General features: G+C 40.3%; 1 protein-coding gene and 1 pseudogene across 1 annotated transcript; both read right to left on the bottom strand.

Moving 5' to 3' along the window:
- Window positions 1-3,440: 3,440 nt before the first annotated feature.
- On the bottom strand, window positions 3,441-7,737 carry LOC105039549 (uncharacterized; annotated as a pseudogene).
- Window positions 7,738-12,239: 4,502 nt separating this feature from the next.
- Window positions 12,240-16,353, bottom strand: LOC105039548 (AP2-like ethylene-responsive transcription factor At1g79700). The gene is made up of 8 exons (XM_010915734.4): window positions 15,986-16,353; window positions 15,758-15,840; window positions 15,617-15,625; window positions 15,397-15,485; window positions 15,245-15,318; window positions 15,113-15,163; window positions 14,542-14,618; window positions 12,240-13,060 (listed from the first exon to the last, which is right to left on the bottom strand). Exons 1-8 carry the CDS (start codon window positions 16,162-16,164, stop codon window positions 12,534-12,536), a joined length of 1,089 nt encoding a protein of 362 aa, XP_010914036.1. The 5' UTR covers window positions 16,165-16,353; the 3' UTR covers window positions 12,240-12,533.
- Window positions 16,354-16,748: the final 395 nt, after the last annotated feature.

Genomic DNA, 16,748 nt, shown 5'->3' with positions numbered 1-16,748 from the left:
ATCTGCCCAAGCCAACTCAAATAATAGGTTGTGAGTCGTATATTGGTTAACCAACCCCAGCAAGTGGTAAGCTTTATTAGTTCATAATTAAAATAGATTTTTTCTTCATATCGGTTAACCAACCTCAGACAAGTTTTCGCGTTGATTAGTTTGTCATTAACATAGATTTTTCCTTTTCTATTTCTCTATTTTTTTCATCATGCCTTGGGGAGTTCATGTATGCAAATTGTAGCCAGGTAAGAAAAACTAATTCAACGACTGTCAAGCTGCAGTTGAAACGTTCGTAGGTCAATCGTAACAATACTTGTTATCATTTTCGTACCTCAGGGAAGGGGGACAGAGATCGTGGATTTCCTAATAAATTCCTAAGCAGTTTTTGTTTTGTCTTGTCTTTTTTGGATAACCAAGTGATACAGGTGCCATTGATCTATGGCTCATCTTTCCTAGCTTTATAGCTGATATGTTCACGATACAAAATGTGGTTTCCAAACAATAAACAGCACACATTGTAATCTCTTTTCTCTAGTTGTTTTGAACCAATTCAAGCCAGACCTGAGAGAAAATGGCAGCCTGCTAATTTGTGAGTTCAGGCATAAATACCTGCCAAACAGCATTGAGGAAGGAGGCATGACTAAAGAATATTTATGCTGATCAAACTTGCTGATAACATGCATAACTATTCCCAAATAAAGTTGCATGAAGGCATCTTTTATGACCTTTTTTTTTTTTTTTATTGTTTTTACGACGTAAAAGTTATCATTCAAATGTTATTCCAAGAAGGTACTTTTTGCTATTAAAAAATGAAGCAAAATAAAAATTGATATACATAACGACTTTCATACATATAACTCTTATTATTTCTGCTTTTCTTATCATAAATGAAACGCAGCCTTATAGTTCAAAAGAGTCATAAATATTTCTCACTATTTATCCAGAATCCTCATAAATATTTCTCACTATTTTTCCAGAATAAAACTAGCACTTTCCTTAAATCACCAGATTGGTACTTTTCTTCAACACAATAAATTGCTTGTAGGCCCTTCGCAAATTTCAAACATGTTCCAACTTCTCAACGAAGAAACTATTGCTTGGTGTTTAACAAGGTATAATCAACGATTAACCATCATTTCTCCTACCGTCACAGGCTTTGAGTTCATGAGGTGAGCAGAATACCCATCATTATCAATAATAAACAAAAGACAATTCCCTTGGACATTCTTGCTGATTAACAGCTCCCTCAAAAGCTTTTGCATCAGTCAACTCCATCAATAATTCTTCTCGCACAATGCTGCATGAAGGGCTTCCAGCTAATTGTGCCCATTTTTGATGTAGAGTGGGGAAGTACTAGCAATTTTTACTATTGAAAGGTTTAGATTTGCTTGCAAAAAAGGGGCTTAAATTTGAAGGCCTTGATAATTTGGCAACTCAATCAATTATCCTCTAAATGCTTTTAATGATCAACTCAAACTTTTGTTGCCAAATCTCAGAAAGCAGTACAAAATGTAAATAGTGGAACAGGAGAGTCCAATTACTTTTCCTTCAAAAATACGGGTGCTAAGCATATCTATTGCCCAGTCTACTGATGAAGTCCTAACATGACAGTAAGATCCATTTAAGATCATGGATAAATTACGAAAATGCATCAACAAACCCAGACATTAGATTTTTTAAGTAACTTGGAAAGAATATAATTGTGGAGAATTATATATGCTAACTGACCGGTAATTCTTTGAGTCAGTGGCACTGTCGTTTGCATCTCTTGGCATTTCTAATCATATATCACTTTGCCACAGAGCCCAGAAAGTATATATCAAGACTTTACCTTCGGTACTGAGTCCTTAATTGCTTGATTCCGTTCATAAAGCACAAGAACAATCAAAATCAATTTACTGCCTGTTACACTGCGATGTAAGCATACTCATTTTATTCAGAAAATACCAGCTTTTTAATGCATTGTGTCCAAGTATCTGAGAGGAGGTTGGGGAAAAAGGACTAACAACCTAAGAAATTAAGTAAATGTAATATGTGATGAAGGTTTTCAATAAGTATGGGTCGACCATGGTTGTAGCTCATCCATGACAAATCACTACAGATTTCACAAAGCTGAACACAACTGGATGAGGCTTGTTGGATTATTAAACAATATCCACATTTTTGTTCAACACATGGTTTGCACAGGCGGCAGGCATGCAGTTTAATACATGTTTGACTCAAACATCTCAATGCTCTTCCATGATTTCCCTCTATACATTTGACTATAGCTCTACTGCTTTTCGTCTTAAGAACATCTATGATCTACTATACAATTTTCTAGGAGTTAACGAGTCTCAGACCATTCAACTACCAACATTCTAGGCCATAAATTATTATTATTGGCATCCCATACACTGTTTTCTCAACTCACACCAATTGGCTGTGGTCACACAACATGCTAAACGCATATCTTCATTCATTAATCATTCAGCTTGACGTAGGTGGAAAGTTAGGCTTGAAAAAAGCGTATTGCAATGAGAAGAAAAAAACAATCAACAGAAATGACTAAGGAATGTACCCAAGAGTATCATCAGAAGAATTAAGTGTATAGAAAACTTCTGATAATGAACAATTGCAAGCACAGTTGCCCAACCCAAAGAAACCTGAAACCAACTTCGTTCTTTTCTGAGTCATTTGACCTTAACAGCAAGAAAAAGAAGGGTATGAATCCAAATCTCAACTACAACCACCAAAAGAGCAGCAGTATAGCTGGCAACTTCCACATAAATTACGCTAGGAGGCAAAAGATGACAGCTACAGGCAGAACTGAGACGGCTTACAAATAACCATTTTCTGATCATGTGTGAGATCTAATGAAGTTATGCCTCTAGAAAGAATCATGACACAAGTTCGTTCAAAAGAGACGGTGCCTGAGAAAATAGGTGAGGAGGTAGAACAATATTACATGAATATGTGGTAAAACAATGACAGGTTTAGAAATGATTCCACTAATGGAAGCAAAAGGGTGGAATCAAGGACAACAGGATGGACAATCAAATGATGTGCCCTGAACCTGTGCAATGTAAATCAGGGTCTACCAACAGAAATGTATTTCAAATACCAATACTTCTCTGGATCAAGGTGGATTGCACATTAACATTTGCTATTTACAAACAAAATCATTTCATAGTTCTAATGAAAGAAATCCTTACCGTGCAATGTAACCTGCCACAGTCTAGCCTCCACACAAATCCTTCATAAAAGTATGTTCTCCGGCAGTTCCCTGCTTTATTTCAGTCAAAACTAAATAATTCATATAAAAATGCAGCTTAAAGATAATGTAGCTATTAAGCAGCTTAAAGATAATTCATTAGTTTTAAAAATAAGAATAACAAAAGGTGACCTCCTTTTTTTCAATGGAACCACTTCCATAATTTTTAAAAAAAAAAAAAAAATCCTTTTGATCCCTACTCCTCCGTTCTGGTTTTCCTCTTCTTCCTTTTTCTTATGCCGCTCGCTCTGATCATCCAGCCCTTCCCCTTCGTCTTCTTCATCATCATCTGAATTCCTCCTCTCCTTTCTACCACCATCCCTTCTCTCCTCACCCATCTCCCTTCTCCTCTTTCCTCCTCTCTCCTTCAACCTATTAGGATTTGACGTCTTGAGATATGGTCCACATTGAGCTCACAGTGAGGTCCGTGATGATGAACAGAGTCCAACGAGTCCAGATCACCTCAAACGAAATCCGGATGATCGAGATACGCTCGATTGAAGTTGGCACAAAATCCAGAGTGGCGGAGGCCGGCGGTGCTGGCGACGAGCCGATGATGGGCCGGTGGAGGCATGGTGGCACAGTTGCGAGAGCGCGGCCTAGGCTTGGGCGCACACACGCAGGCACGGCCTAGGCCTAGGAGCACGTGCGGACATAGCCTAGGCCCACACGCGCGTGTGTGGGAGCAGGCTGTGGGTATCCCAATCTATGGTGGACCGGGCGGTGCATGGACGGGCACGTGGATCAGGCGCCCGTTTTCCATCGGGTTCTCACGGTCCACCGTGGATCGGGCGACGTTTCTCCTCCATTTTCCACAGTCTAGGGTTATTCCATGGACCGATGCGCGATCGGGTAGCTTAGGGAGTTTGCGGTCGCGATCGGACGGCTGTGAGCCATCCATGGGAGAATAGACGACGTGATTTGGTGCGATCGGATGCAATCCAATGGCCATTTTCGATCTGAGGCACAATTGGATGGTCGAGAATCTTCACAGGTCCCATCAGGAGTGTGTTTCTGATATGGCCTAGGTTTTAAGCCTTTATAAGGCCCTGTTCATGGAACAGAAAGTTGAGTGCACGGTTTTCCTCGACAGAGAATCCAGAGAGAGCAGAGGCGAGGCACCGACAGGAGCAGGAGCAGGGGGCTTTAGCAAACTATTGGATAGTGGACAACGGTTGCTTCAGGGGTTCAGGGGGATCTTCCTAAAGAGAGAACTTTTGTGAGGGAGAGATTGGGTGTACAAGGGTTGAGGGTGTGATCTCCTTTTATAATTTTTTCTCTTTTTCATAGTAAAACTTGCATGCCCCGTGAAAGCGAGCCCTTTTTTGGCTGATCCACGTATTTGATTGTTTCTGTTTTATTTTTTTCTTTTTTCTGCTCTGATGCGCGATATCGAAAAGGTCCTGCGAGGTGGTGTCCTGACCAGATATTCACCAACAAGTGATATCAGAGCGAGACGGTATCAGAATGCAGATTGCAGTGGTGGTGAGTAAGATTGAAGATAGAGAAGACATGATTAATCAAGATAGAGATCAACAAATTTGATGGAAAGAGCAATTTCTTTTTGTGATAGGCAAGGGTGAAGGACGTGCTCATCCACCAAGGATTGATCAATGCTCTCTTACGCGAGGAGAAATTGACCACCATGGAGGTGCAGGATTGGAGGCAGTTTCAGATGCAGGCAGTGAGTACCATCCGTATGTACCTTATAGATGAGGTGGTGATCCATGTACTTGGCGAGACTTTTTCAACGGTACTGTGGTCAAAGCTCGAAGAGTTGTATATGGCAAGTCTCTCACCAACATCCTTTTCCTCTAGATGCAGTTTTATCAACTGCGGATGACTGAGGGATAGAGCGTGCAAGAGTATCTCAGCCACTTCCAAAAGATCCTCACCAACCTCCTCAGTGTTGGTGAGAAAATTGAGGAGAAGATTAGGGTGCTGGTCTTGCTAACATTGCTTCCCTCTTCGTACGAGTCCTTGATGACTGTTCTTCTAGTAGGAAGAGCACCATCAAGATGGACGAGATCACTGCGGTGATTCTCCAGAATAAGATTCTTAGGAGGGAGAACCCAGCTTCGAGCTCAGGTGGCGATAGCTCAACTTTGGTGGTTTTTGGAGGAGCAGGAGGCAGTAGACGGAGCGACAGAAGATCGCGACGAGGATGGTCCAAGTCCAGGACGAGGCACTTGAGCAAGATCAGATGTTACCGGTGTGATAAGCTAGGACATCTAGCCAGAGATTGCTCTCAACTCAGGGATCGGACGAGGGATACTGCGACGATGGCCAGTAACGATTTAGAGGATGATATCCTGGAGATATTCGATAAGGTATCTACTTCTTTCCAGCAATGGATTTTAGATTCTACATGTACCTATCATGTATGTTGCAAAGAGGAGCAGTTTGACTTCTTGGAGAGCAGTGAGGATACTGTTTTATCTGCCGGATGGATCGAGCTGTGCGATCAGAGGTATTGGGACGGTCAGCTGGAGGACACAAGATGGTGTAGTAAAGAGATTGGGGGAGGTTCGATACATACTCGATTTCAGACAGAATCTTATCTCACTGAGTAGACTGGATTCGAGAGCCTACAGGACAGTAGCTGATGGAGGAATCCTGAAGGTGCTATGCGGTGATAGGATTGTTCTGGAGAGGAAGAAGAAGATGAGAGGATATTACTACCTAGCGGAGAGCCCAGTGCGAGGTGGAGCTTTAGGAGCCAGGAGGAGCCCAGAGCGAGGTGGAGCTCCAGGAGGAGCCCAGAGCGAGGTGGAGCTCCAGGTGGAGGTGGATCGGGCACGAGATGCGAGACTCGGGAGGATGAGAGGCGATATCGCAAGGTGAAATTTCTATTGCCACAGGATGATACCCCGAGCAGATCTCAGGTCAGAAGGAGCATAGTATACGATGGAGATGGGATCGAGCGGTCTGGCTCGACTCCCATGTTTGCCCATCCATGATCAGCAGGCGATTGCCCCAGGACATGGGGACGAGGAGATCCAGAATCTCTCAGAATTAGGATGAGACTGAATATCGAGTCGAGATGGAGATTGTTAGGATTTGATACCTTAAGATTCGATCCACATTGAGCCCATAGTGAGGTCCGTGACGACGAATGGAGTCCAACGAGTTCAAGATCACCTCAAATGAAATCCGGATGATCGAGATATGCTCGATTGAAGTTGGCACAAAATTCAGAGCGACGGAGGCCGACGGCGGGTTGGCGACAGGCTGGCGGAGGCACGGCCTCGTGTGGCAGTGTTTGCGGTCCACGCACACGCGTGGGGGAGCAGGCTGCGGGTATCCCGATCCACGGTGGATCGAGCGGTGCATGGACAGGAGTGTGGACCGAGCACCCATTTCCCATCGGGTTCTCGCAGTCCATCGTGGATCGGGCGATATTTCTCCTCCATTTCTCGTGGTCTATGGGTTATTTCATAGACCGGTGTGCGATCAGATGCAATCCAATGGCCATTTTTGATTTGAGGTGTTATCGGATGGCCGAGAATCTTCACAGGTCCCATCAGGAGTGTGTTTCCGATATGACCTGGGTTTTAAGCCTTTATAAGGCCCTATTCACGAAACAGAAGGTTGAGCATGCGGTTTTCCTCGACAGAGAATCCAGAGAGAGCAGAGGTGAGGCACTGACAGGAGCAGGAGTAGGAGGCTTCAGTAGACTGTTGGACAGTAGACAGTGGTCGCTTCAGGGGTTCAGAGGGGTCTTCCTAAAGAGAGAGCTTTTGTGAGGGAGAGCTTCTTGTGAGGGGGAGATTGGGTGTACAAGGGTTGAGGGTGTAATCTTCTCTTATAATTTTTTCTCTTTTTCATGGTGAAGCTTGCATGCCCTGTGGAGGTGAACTCTTTTTTGGCTGATCCATGTATTTGATTGTTTCTGTTTTATTTTCTTCATTTTTTTTGCTGCGACGCGTGGTATCGAAAAGATCCTGAAAAATGATGTCCTGGCCAGACATCCACCAACACTACCTCCATTATCTTCTCATTCCTTCCCCAAGCTCGCTCCTTTCCTTCTCGTCATTTACCCTCATCTTCTTACTATTCCTCTTTCCATCCTCCCCTCTCCCGACTCCACCCCAATGGTCCCCCTTTACCTCCATTAGGTTCCCGTCACCGCCATACTCCATCACCTCCTTGTCCTCCTCTACCGCCCGAATGCCTCTGATCTCCTTCTCGGGCCTTCTTCTAGAACTTCCCTCCACCTCCCTGGGGTTGGGGTCACCGTCACTACCGGCACGCTTCTTCCTCCTCATCTCCTTCTCCTCCGCCCGGCTTCCGTGCTTTGGTCGCCGCCGGCTGTCCCTGACCTCTCGGGGGAAGCGAATGAGCCCGTCGAAAGCCGCGGAGGCATGCTTGAGGTTGGTGGCGACGTCCCGATGAGCGTCGGTCTAAGTGACAGCGAAGTAGGAAAGGATGGCGGCGGCCTTTGGGACATATACCCATTTCGAGGATGCTACTGATCCCATCGTCGCCCTCATCTCCTTGTCTTGCTTCCTCTTCTTCCCCCAACCGCAAGAGAGAGGTGCGCAGTGCAACACATTCTAGGGTTTGTTTTAAAGGTTTATGGATCAGGAGCTAAGTTGGCGGCGTCCTATTGGATCTGGCTACGACATATGTGAGGTCCACCGTTGCACTCCATAAATTATAGACCAAGGGAGGTATTGTTGATTAGAACGGTTATACTATGTATATCCTACACCATCCAATAAAAAAATCTGATTACAATATTCATTATTGAAAAAAGATGCCATTATCTAAGTTTGATTAAAATTTACTTTAGCCACTAGCTAACAATTTTTGTTGATTTTATTAAAAAATTTATTTTTTAGATTGATATGACAATTCTTTATTGGATGGTGCAAGATACATATTGTAGAACTGTTCTAACTACTAATTTTTTTGACAAAGAATATCCGTTTTTTAACTGTAATTAAATTTTCATCCACCAATTAGAATAAAAAATAAAATTTTAATAAAATCATTGCTAGCCGACTCCATCCAATCCTTTTTCCCTGGCCTCCTCTGACACCACCCTCTTCTCTCCCCCCAAAGCCTCCTTCGCCAACTTCATCCAACCTCCGCTCTCTCCACTCTGCCTCCTAATGCCTCCTCTGGTGTCACCCTCTTCTTTCCTCTGATCTCCTCCGGTGTTATCTTTTCTTCTTTTGATCTCCTCCATTCAAAAGGCTTATTTGTTGAAAGAAAGCATGCCCTTTCACCATCTTAAATGAAATGAAGTATCTTGTTAAAATGCTCCCTACCCTCCATTACTCTGGAATGCTAATAAAGTCAAGCATATCATTAGTCATTGCATTGCCCCTGGTCCTTCTTTAGATATCTCGTTGTAAGCTTTATGCTAGTTAATCTCATCTCCTTGTAACTCTCTTCTTGTAAGTATTCGAATAATCAATAAAAGCCAGTTCTTTACAAGCCTCCCTTTTCATCAAATGAAAATCATATTGCCCTAAATAAAAGGTTCAACGGATAAAACAATTGTCAAACTTTATTAAAAAAAAAAAGAAACAACAATTTTCAGACCAAATCATGGTTTGGCTAGAAAAAATCTAGAAAACTTTTCAGATGTGAAAATTAGATTTGACAATCAAAAAAAAAAAGAAAAAAAAAAATCAAATAGAGAGGAAAAGAAAGTCTTATATTTATCAAGAGGAGAAAACGATCTCAGGATGTAGTGATGATTCTTTCCTTGGAAAGTGGAGTTAGCATCGGAGGAGGCTTGAGAGAAGGAGGGCTGGACATAGGATATTTTCTTCCTTTAACGGGGGAGGGAGGATTTTGTTTTTGATGAAGATGAAATTAAAAAAAATTTTCGATTATCTTTTTCAAATCGGATGGAAATCTAACTAAAGTTGAGGGAGCATGGGATGCTGTCTGCATAGATTAGATGCTAAGTTGGTGGCCTCCATTAGCTTTACCTATAGTATATATGATAGTCTAAGTCTATTCAAAAATTTTTCAATTTAGGACGAGGAGCTACAATTATAGGATTTCGTACAGCACTAAATGGAAGAAATCTAATCCCCATGATAGTTTAGGATAACGACCATTATGATGCTATAATGACCATTATAACAGTTAAGTTGCCTCATCTTGCATGAGCATTACTTGGATAGAAGTCACCAGTCCATCTGTTATCCCTTGACTATGAAAATATATTTTTACCATCCAGTTACTTAAAATAACTTATTTTTTTAAAGCCTAAAAATTTTGTGTGAAGAATAAGGTAGTCATGTTACATTGTTATCATTATTGTTTATTGATTTCCATTATAAGAGCTAACAATTTTAACAAATGCATGTAGTTTATTTTCAAGTAACTGAGTGGGCCAGGCAAATAATGACTGATAAATAAAGAGATTTTTAACATGCAGCTCTTGTAAAAATGGTTTATTATATACATACCCTTTGAAAATTATTATTTATATATATTCCTTCAAACAATTCTATTTTTGCATGGAAACCCTGCGATTAGGTTCTTGGTTCGCAAATTTAAGAAATAATCATTTTGAATATCATTTGATATTATTATTCTTTTACATCAATACCTTTGAAAAATTAATATTCACTTTGTATTAAAAAGAGTTGCATTTTTATATTATTTTTAAAAAATATTAATGAAAAAGAATAATGGAACTATTTTATATTTAAAAAAAAAAATTAGAGGATGATTCAAGAGGTATATATATAAATTACGATTTTTGCAGGCTACATAAAGCTTTATTAGCAAGGATTTTTGTAGTAAAACCTTAAATAAAAATTATTAAAAGATTACATATATTAGGTGATATTGATATTATTAAACCTTTGAACCTTGCAAGATGTACGGTAGCTACGCTGGCAAAAAAAATATATATATATATATATGCAATTTCAGATGCATATGAAAGGACCGATTATGGATCATCCAAGCAAGAAGTTCAATTGAACTCCTAAAAGGTGCACAAATTGGGACCCAAGTTGTCGCCATGCAATTAAGCATTTTCATCTGTTTGTCTTCAAGACCTAAAGGCCAAGGAAATGTCTTCGGGAGGTCCCATTCGCCATCAGCCTATTTCAGTAGATCGTTCAACTCTATTAGAATTTTATTTTTGTCAACGCAATTTAATTGTCAACAATGTAATTTTTGATGCAATCGACATGATGCAGGACCTCCATAGCTAGATATGGTCAATAATTTTAGCTTATACTTGGCCTAGAAGTGGTGCTAAGCTACCGTCAATCAGCTTGGGACAATAAAGAATTGCGTCAAAATTCAAATAAAAATAAACCATGTCAAATGGTAGTGCTAGCCGTACACATGACATGCTTGCTTTGAACTAAAATACCTCGCTAGACGTACGCCATGCTCGATGTCAAATTAGATCAAACTCGCAGAACCCTGGAAACCGCTCCTATCTGATCTTATGCATTAATTATTGGTTCTGAACTAGGAGCCTCTCCTTTAATAGGTGGGAGTGTTAAGCATTGGTTTTCTCCATTGATATTGCATCACTTATAAAACCACAAACATTGGCAATTTACTAGATAAGATAGTTCAGAGGGTAATGAGCTCTTACCTTGAAAAATTTGCTCATTCCTTGCATTCTAAATTAACCAGCCAATGCACTCCTAGTGTCGCCACTTGTGGTAGAGCCAATTAGATTAATGAGAACGTAATTTAAGCTAAAAAAACAGTCATAAAACTTGGTAAGGTCTAACTTGTGTCAAGTGAAAAACCTTATGGTACTGATCAGATGTATTCTATAAGGCATCATATATAATATAAGGTGGTCAGAAGGTCTTCCACTGCACTAGTTTTTCCACTTGATAGAAGAGTGGGGGCTTATTAGAGGAGTCCTTTATGTCATACAGTTCTTTTTTCCAGATCGATCAAAGAAGCACGATCTTTTTCGATAGTTCACGATAGTAAGAGTTCGGACTTTTAAAGCTTTTCTTTTTTGATCTTATAGAACATGAGCCATGTGATGCGTGCTACATGCAGCCGTCCATCGAATGGCTTCCATAAGTGTACCACAGGGGATTAGCACTCTATGATATGTATTGTAGGGGATGGATGGCATCCACTGGTGCACTACATCCTACGGTTTGATGCATGCACTGCAGGGGATATCCCCGCCCTCGACCTCATGACCATAGTAGGCTGTGGCGTTGGATTAATCATGCCATAAGGGCTGACCAACCCACAGGGCCGGTCCTGATATTTTTTAGACCTGGGGCTAAATAATGAGATTTTTTCTATTAAAAATTAATATATTTTAAACATTAATTATCATTAAAAAAATTAATTTATGTGCAATAATTTTCTATAGATATATTCGTTAAGTAGCATATAAAACCCATCATTAACCTATGTAATTATTTTTTTATTATAATATTATAGAAAGTCATCCTTGCATCCTATTGGAATATCAATACAGGGCCTGGGCCTGGGGCGGTCGCCCAATTCGACCTGCCCCAGGGCCAGCCCTGCCAACCCATTACAATCGTTATTCGCAACAGGACAGAACAAAGCATGGTTAGAGTTCTCAACCAAGTCTCCTGTCCTGATAATGTTCCAACTAGGCCTTGGAAACTAACCACCCACCGAATATTGACCGTCAAATAACACCATCTTCCAGATGGATGTATATATAAATTCCTCCTTTTCCTCAGATTGATATCCCATAATTTCTAAGCAAGCAATAAATCTGCCATCCATTTCGCCCCTAAGAAGCCACAAATATCATTGGCCCATGACATCACAACATCACAAGCAAGGTAAAGTAATTCCTGCAGCGACGTCATTGATCAAAAGAGATGTATACTAATTGAGATGATTTAGCTTTCAGACGGGGAAAAAAAAAAAAAAAGGCATAAGTCCAAAAGATAGCACTTTCCCTGAAGTTCCATCCTACCTTAATCTGCCGGACACTTGTTGAGAGTAAAAAAAAATACAGACGTTACTAATTCAGATGCATTGCGAAAGTTGGAATAGCTCAATAGCTGCCATGTGTCATTATTTTGAGTATGGGGGACAAAGAATCTTAATCCACATAGCTGAAAAACAAATAAATCAATCATCAGCTCAAACATATCCCTGGCAATCTGCAACTCCTCCATCACTCGTTCTCTTCCTCCTATTCACAAAATTAATAGAAGGAAGAGGAAAAAAAGGACAACCCTAATCTTTCTTTAAAGAATGAATGAGCGCACTATAATGTTGCTTCTTTCTGAAACAATAAAGACGAATGAAATTAGAGACATATTCTTCAAAGCTTTTATACGTCGAGCTCGAACTCCAACATCGAGGACGTAAACGTGTGCAGCTCCCCAAAGATGGCATCATCTCCCTCAGCGTAGCTCCCACTGTCATGGCATTCAAAGTATGTCTGTATGTCATCCGGGAAGCTGCATCCAGATGGCTTGCTTTCAGATTTGGGTGATGAAGAAGAGCCACCAGCTGCTGATGTTCTCTCCAACATCTCCTTAAACTTTGGTGATTGTAGCAACAACCCAAGCGCAGATGATGCCGCCACACCACTGGATTTTTGCTGGGGGAATTGAGAGATCTCAGCAACACTTGGTTGTTGATGTTGATGAAAACTTTGTGGAACATCGTAGTTACGATCAGTTGACGTCGAGTTGGGTAGAGGATTAATGCTAGGACTAGCATTAGAGCCATCATGATCATGATTTGGACGCAGCCATTTAATGTAGCGACTGAGGTCAAAGTTGGTTACCGCATTGAGCCCACGATACTCGATCGCTGCCATGTCATATGCTATTGCCGCCTCCTCTTGTGTCGCTGTGGATCATGATGGAGACATAGATAGACATTAGTTATCTTCGGATTGCAACAACTCTACCTAATAACAACCCTAGATATAAGATGTTGGATTTTTAATCTTGGATAGTTTTTTTTTTTTTTTTTTTTTTTTTGCTACATGTAAGTAATATTAGCATGAAAGTTGGTAGCGCTATTACTAACCTTTTTAAGTGAGAGAGCTGTGGATGCATAAAAATGGTTGAGGGTCTGAACTCTAGAATTTAATAGTTATGGAAAATTTTGGTGGGCGGTTGTAGGCTCTCATAAAAAGGGCGGTACAGAGCGTTGGAGGTTGGTGTCAATGGCTCCTACCGCCAACCAACCAGTTTTTATGGGCTTCTTGCGTTCTTGCTGACAGCAAAGTGCCGCTAATGACCCGTATCTCTTTGGTGAGGGAAAGGAGAATACATAAGATTCCAAGGTGGTGGGCCGGCTACTCGACCCACTGGATCCCATTTTTCCCCACAAGATACTGCCCGGTCTGGGTATGTGGCAAGCAACCATTTGCTGAGCTTGATGTCCTGTGGATCCGTGAAGAAGGGCTGGGTTTGAAATTTTTATTGGAAGTTACTTGGATGCGTTCTTCACGACTTCACCACTGTTTAAGGAAAGGGTGAGGTTGTCATTTAGCTACAATTATCTCCAACATTGCGGCCAAATTAATTATTGGCAATGGAGGATCCTCCGTGCAGCACATTTGTAACCTTGGATGGCCATCGGACCACATATGCTTATGGGTTCTTTTGTTTGATGAGACTATCCATGGTTGTACAATATTCTATGATGCCATGCGTGCATTGTAGAGGATCCGTGTTCATAGAAAAATCTAGTTGTTGTCAAGGATATGCACAATTGAAAGTTTGAAATAACGATCCCTATATCAAATTAGCATGATATTTTAATATTTTTCACATGTAAATAGTTTGATTTTTTTTTGTTAATATTACTTCTGGCAAATTAAGGGACCACGTTGCAACACAAATATATGGTATATTTTGAATGTAAGAAACAGAAGCCTCTCATGTAACACTACATCAATGCTTCATTTCTAGGGTTGCTAATAGGAGCTTCAAAAGACTGCGTGTTTCATAGGTTCCTTTGTTGGCCTAGCTCAGCTGCCCCCCAGAGGCATCCCCACATGGTATTGTATTGCACCGCCGCATTAAATTATTGAATGGGAGAGGCCATACATTAAGGAAATGACTGCTTTCAAAGGCAATATGGCCGTTGTGCATGGTAATTTCTTAACAAGATTAGTGGAACTTAGTTTGTCCACAAATAGTCAAGTAACTGGAAGACAAAAACTATGTAGCCATAAATCAAAAGGAATCGTTTATATAAAAACTGAAAACAATTAAATACTTTTTTTTAGCATCTGAAATAGAGCCGCATTTAAACGTGGATTTATTGGATTGTAATTAAGCTTTTTGGACTGGGAGAGAGAGAGAGAGAGAGATCACCATAGGTTCCGAGATAAAGGTATTTGTTTCCAAACACTCTGCCAATCCGAGCTTCCCATCTTCCATTGTGATGGTGCCTGCAAACATTTTAGATAGAATATTTTTTTAAAAATTTGGAATAGCTTTAAATAGAACATTGACTTAAATTTTAAATTCCCAAGTTTTTTAAGACCACCTCTTTGCTGAAAAAAAGAAATAATTATATTGATCCGGAGCCCTGTGATAATAATAAACCCAATTGTATAAGAAAACAAAAGGTCCAGAGATTCAAAGAGCCCTGCTTAGAGGGTGCATTATTAAAAATAATGGTTTAAATATATTTATCTCTCCCTAATAGAATATCCATAAAGATTTGATGGTAAAACAAAAAACAAAAAGGTCGTGGAGTATACCATTCCTATAATAAAGGTAATATCTCAAACTGTTGCAACAAACCTCGACAAATCCGTTTGAAATTTTAAGAAAAACGGGAAGCCGTGGAGATAAAAAGAGTCTTGGGTTCTTTGTGGAAACTAATAATTGAGTTATTTTTGGATGTAAATTATTTAAATGTTTACGTAGTAACTATTACCTTGCCACACCTCTGTACTTCGAGACTCCTCTTGAAAACCCACTGCTTTTCCTGTTAAACCGAGAGGTAAACATATAAATTTTTAAAACTTAAAAGAATACATATTTTCCAGCTATTGCATCGTTGGTTTACCTCCTCAAGGATCCAATGTATTCTTCCTTGGACTGGCCCTCCATTTCTTTCAACTCTTCTTCGTAAGTCGATAACTGTTATTAGATCATACAATAATTAGAAGCAGAAGACAAGAAAAATTATAGCATTAGTTGAGATCAATTAAATGGTACCGAAAAGTTTAGTATGGTGTCACAGCCCCAATACTTCAATGCAGCCAGGTCATACGCATGGGCTGCTGCTTTCTCATCATCATAAGCCCCTGAAACGTAAACGCCAAATGAATAAGAAACATGATAAAAATCCTCAGAAAATTTCCATTATATGTTTATGTTTCCATTTCTCCCCTTAAATTATTGGAAAACAGCACCCAGATTCATGAACCAGACTTACCAAGATAAACTGATATCAGTTAGGTTCCATCCATCAAAACATGCAAGAAAAAAAAGGAAGAAGTTAGAAAATGAAATAACTCATGCAGTAGTAAATATATCAATGAAAAAAAAAATGGATAAAGAGGAGGAATTCAAGAACCTTGTTTTCCCTTTTTGTTCTGGGATTCATTCCAGCAGTTCTTGTCCCACAGATGGGCCTCGTATCTGCCCGTCCACCGATGCCTATCCCATGAACATCAATAATATGAATCCAAGAAGTAAATAGAATGGATGAAATCTGAAAAGAAGCTGGGCTACACTTTGTTCTGAAAGAGAAGAGAGAGACCAAAAAAAAAAAAAAAAGAAAAGAAAAAGATTATGCTTAAACCTTGTTACTCCCCGGTAAACGGAGCTACGTTGCAGAGGAGAATCTCTTGGCACACTCCTTCTAGTCCTCTTCATCTTCCCACCATTGTTATTTTTGTTGTTGTTGTTGTTATTGGTGGTGGTGGTGGTGTTGGCAGTGGTGTTCTCGTTGGTTGCAGAGTTTTTTCGGTTTTTAGCCATTAGGATGGTGGAGGTTAACTGAGGAAGTAGGAGAAAGAGAGGAGGGTGGGGGATGACCGAGTCCTCGAATGGAGAGGTTTTTAAAGCGAGGGGAGGAGGGGATAATGGATTAATGGGGGCGGCAAAGGGTGGTCTTGGAAGGGAGCTAATGGCAAATTAGAAAGAGCCGGCTCCCCCTTAATGGCCGTCTTTAAGCGGCCTCTTGTCGCTAGTCAGAATTAAGATCGTTAGCATCACCAGTATTGCTGTTGCGTGGTTGTACCAAATTTTTTTCAGGCGTATTTATTCTATTGTACTTGCGTTGGGCACCTAGAATCTACTTACCCTGAACCTGAAGCATGGGTACCTCCATCCCTTTCTATTGACATTTTCTCGTCTTAGGATTTCTACATTTTGGTAGTTTGATCTTATTAACAGTTAACTTTCGAAAAAAACAAAAGTTATTAACAGTAAAATTAAAAGGACCTATTCCTTTCACTTCTGGTTTGCTTTTTCTTTGTATCTATTTTCGTTCTTTTAATGAAAGCGATTAAATTTAGATCCGATCTTTTCTCAAGGGAGAAAAAAAAAAAAAAAAAAAGGAA

The sequence above is a fragment of the Elaeis guineensis genome, chromosome 1 (assembly GCF_000442705.2).
Source record: "Elaeis guineensis isolate ETL-2024a chromosome 1, EG11, whole genome shotgun sequence".
Lineage (NCBI taxonomy): Eukaryota > Viridiplantae > Streptophyta > Magnoliopsida > Arecales > Arecaceae > Elaeis > Elaeis guineensis.
This window is presented reverse-complemented; position numbering and strand designations above follow the sequence as displayed.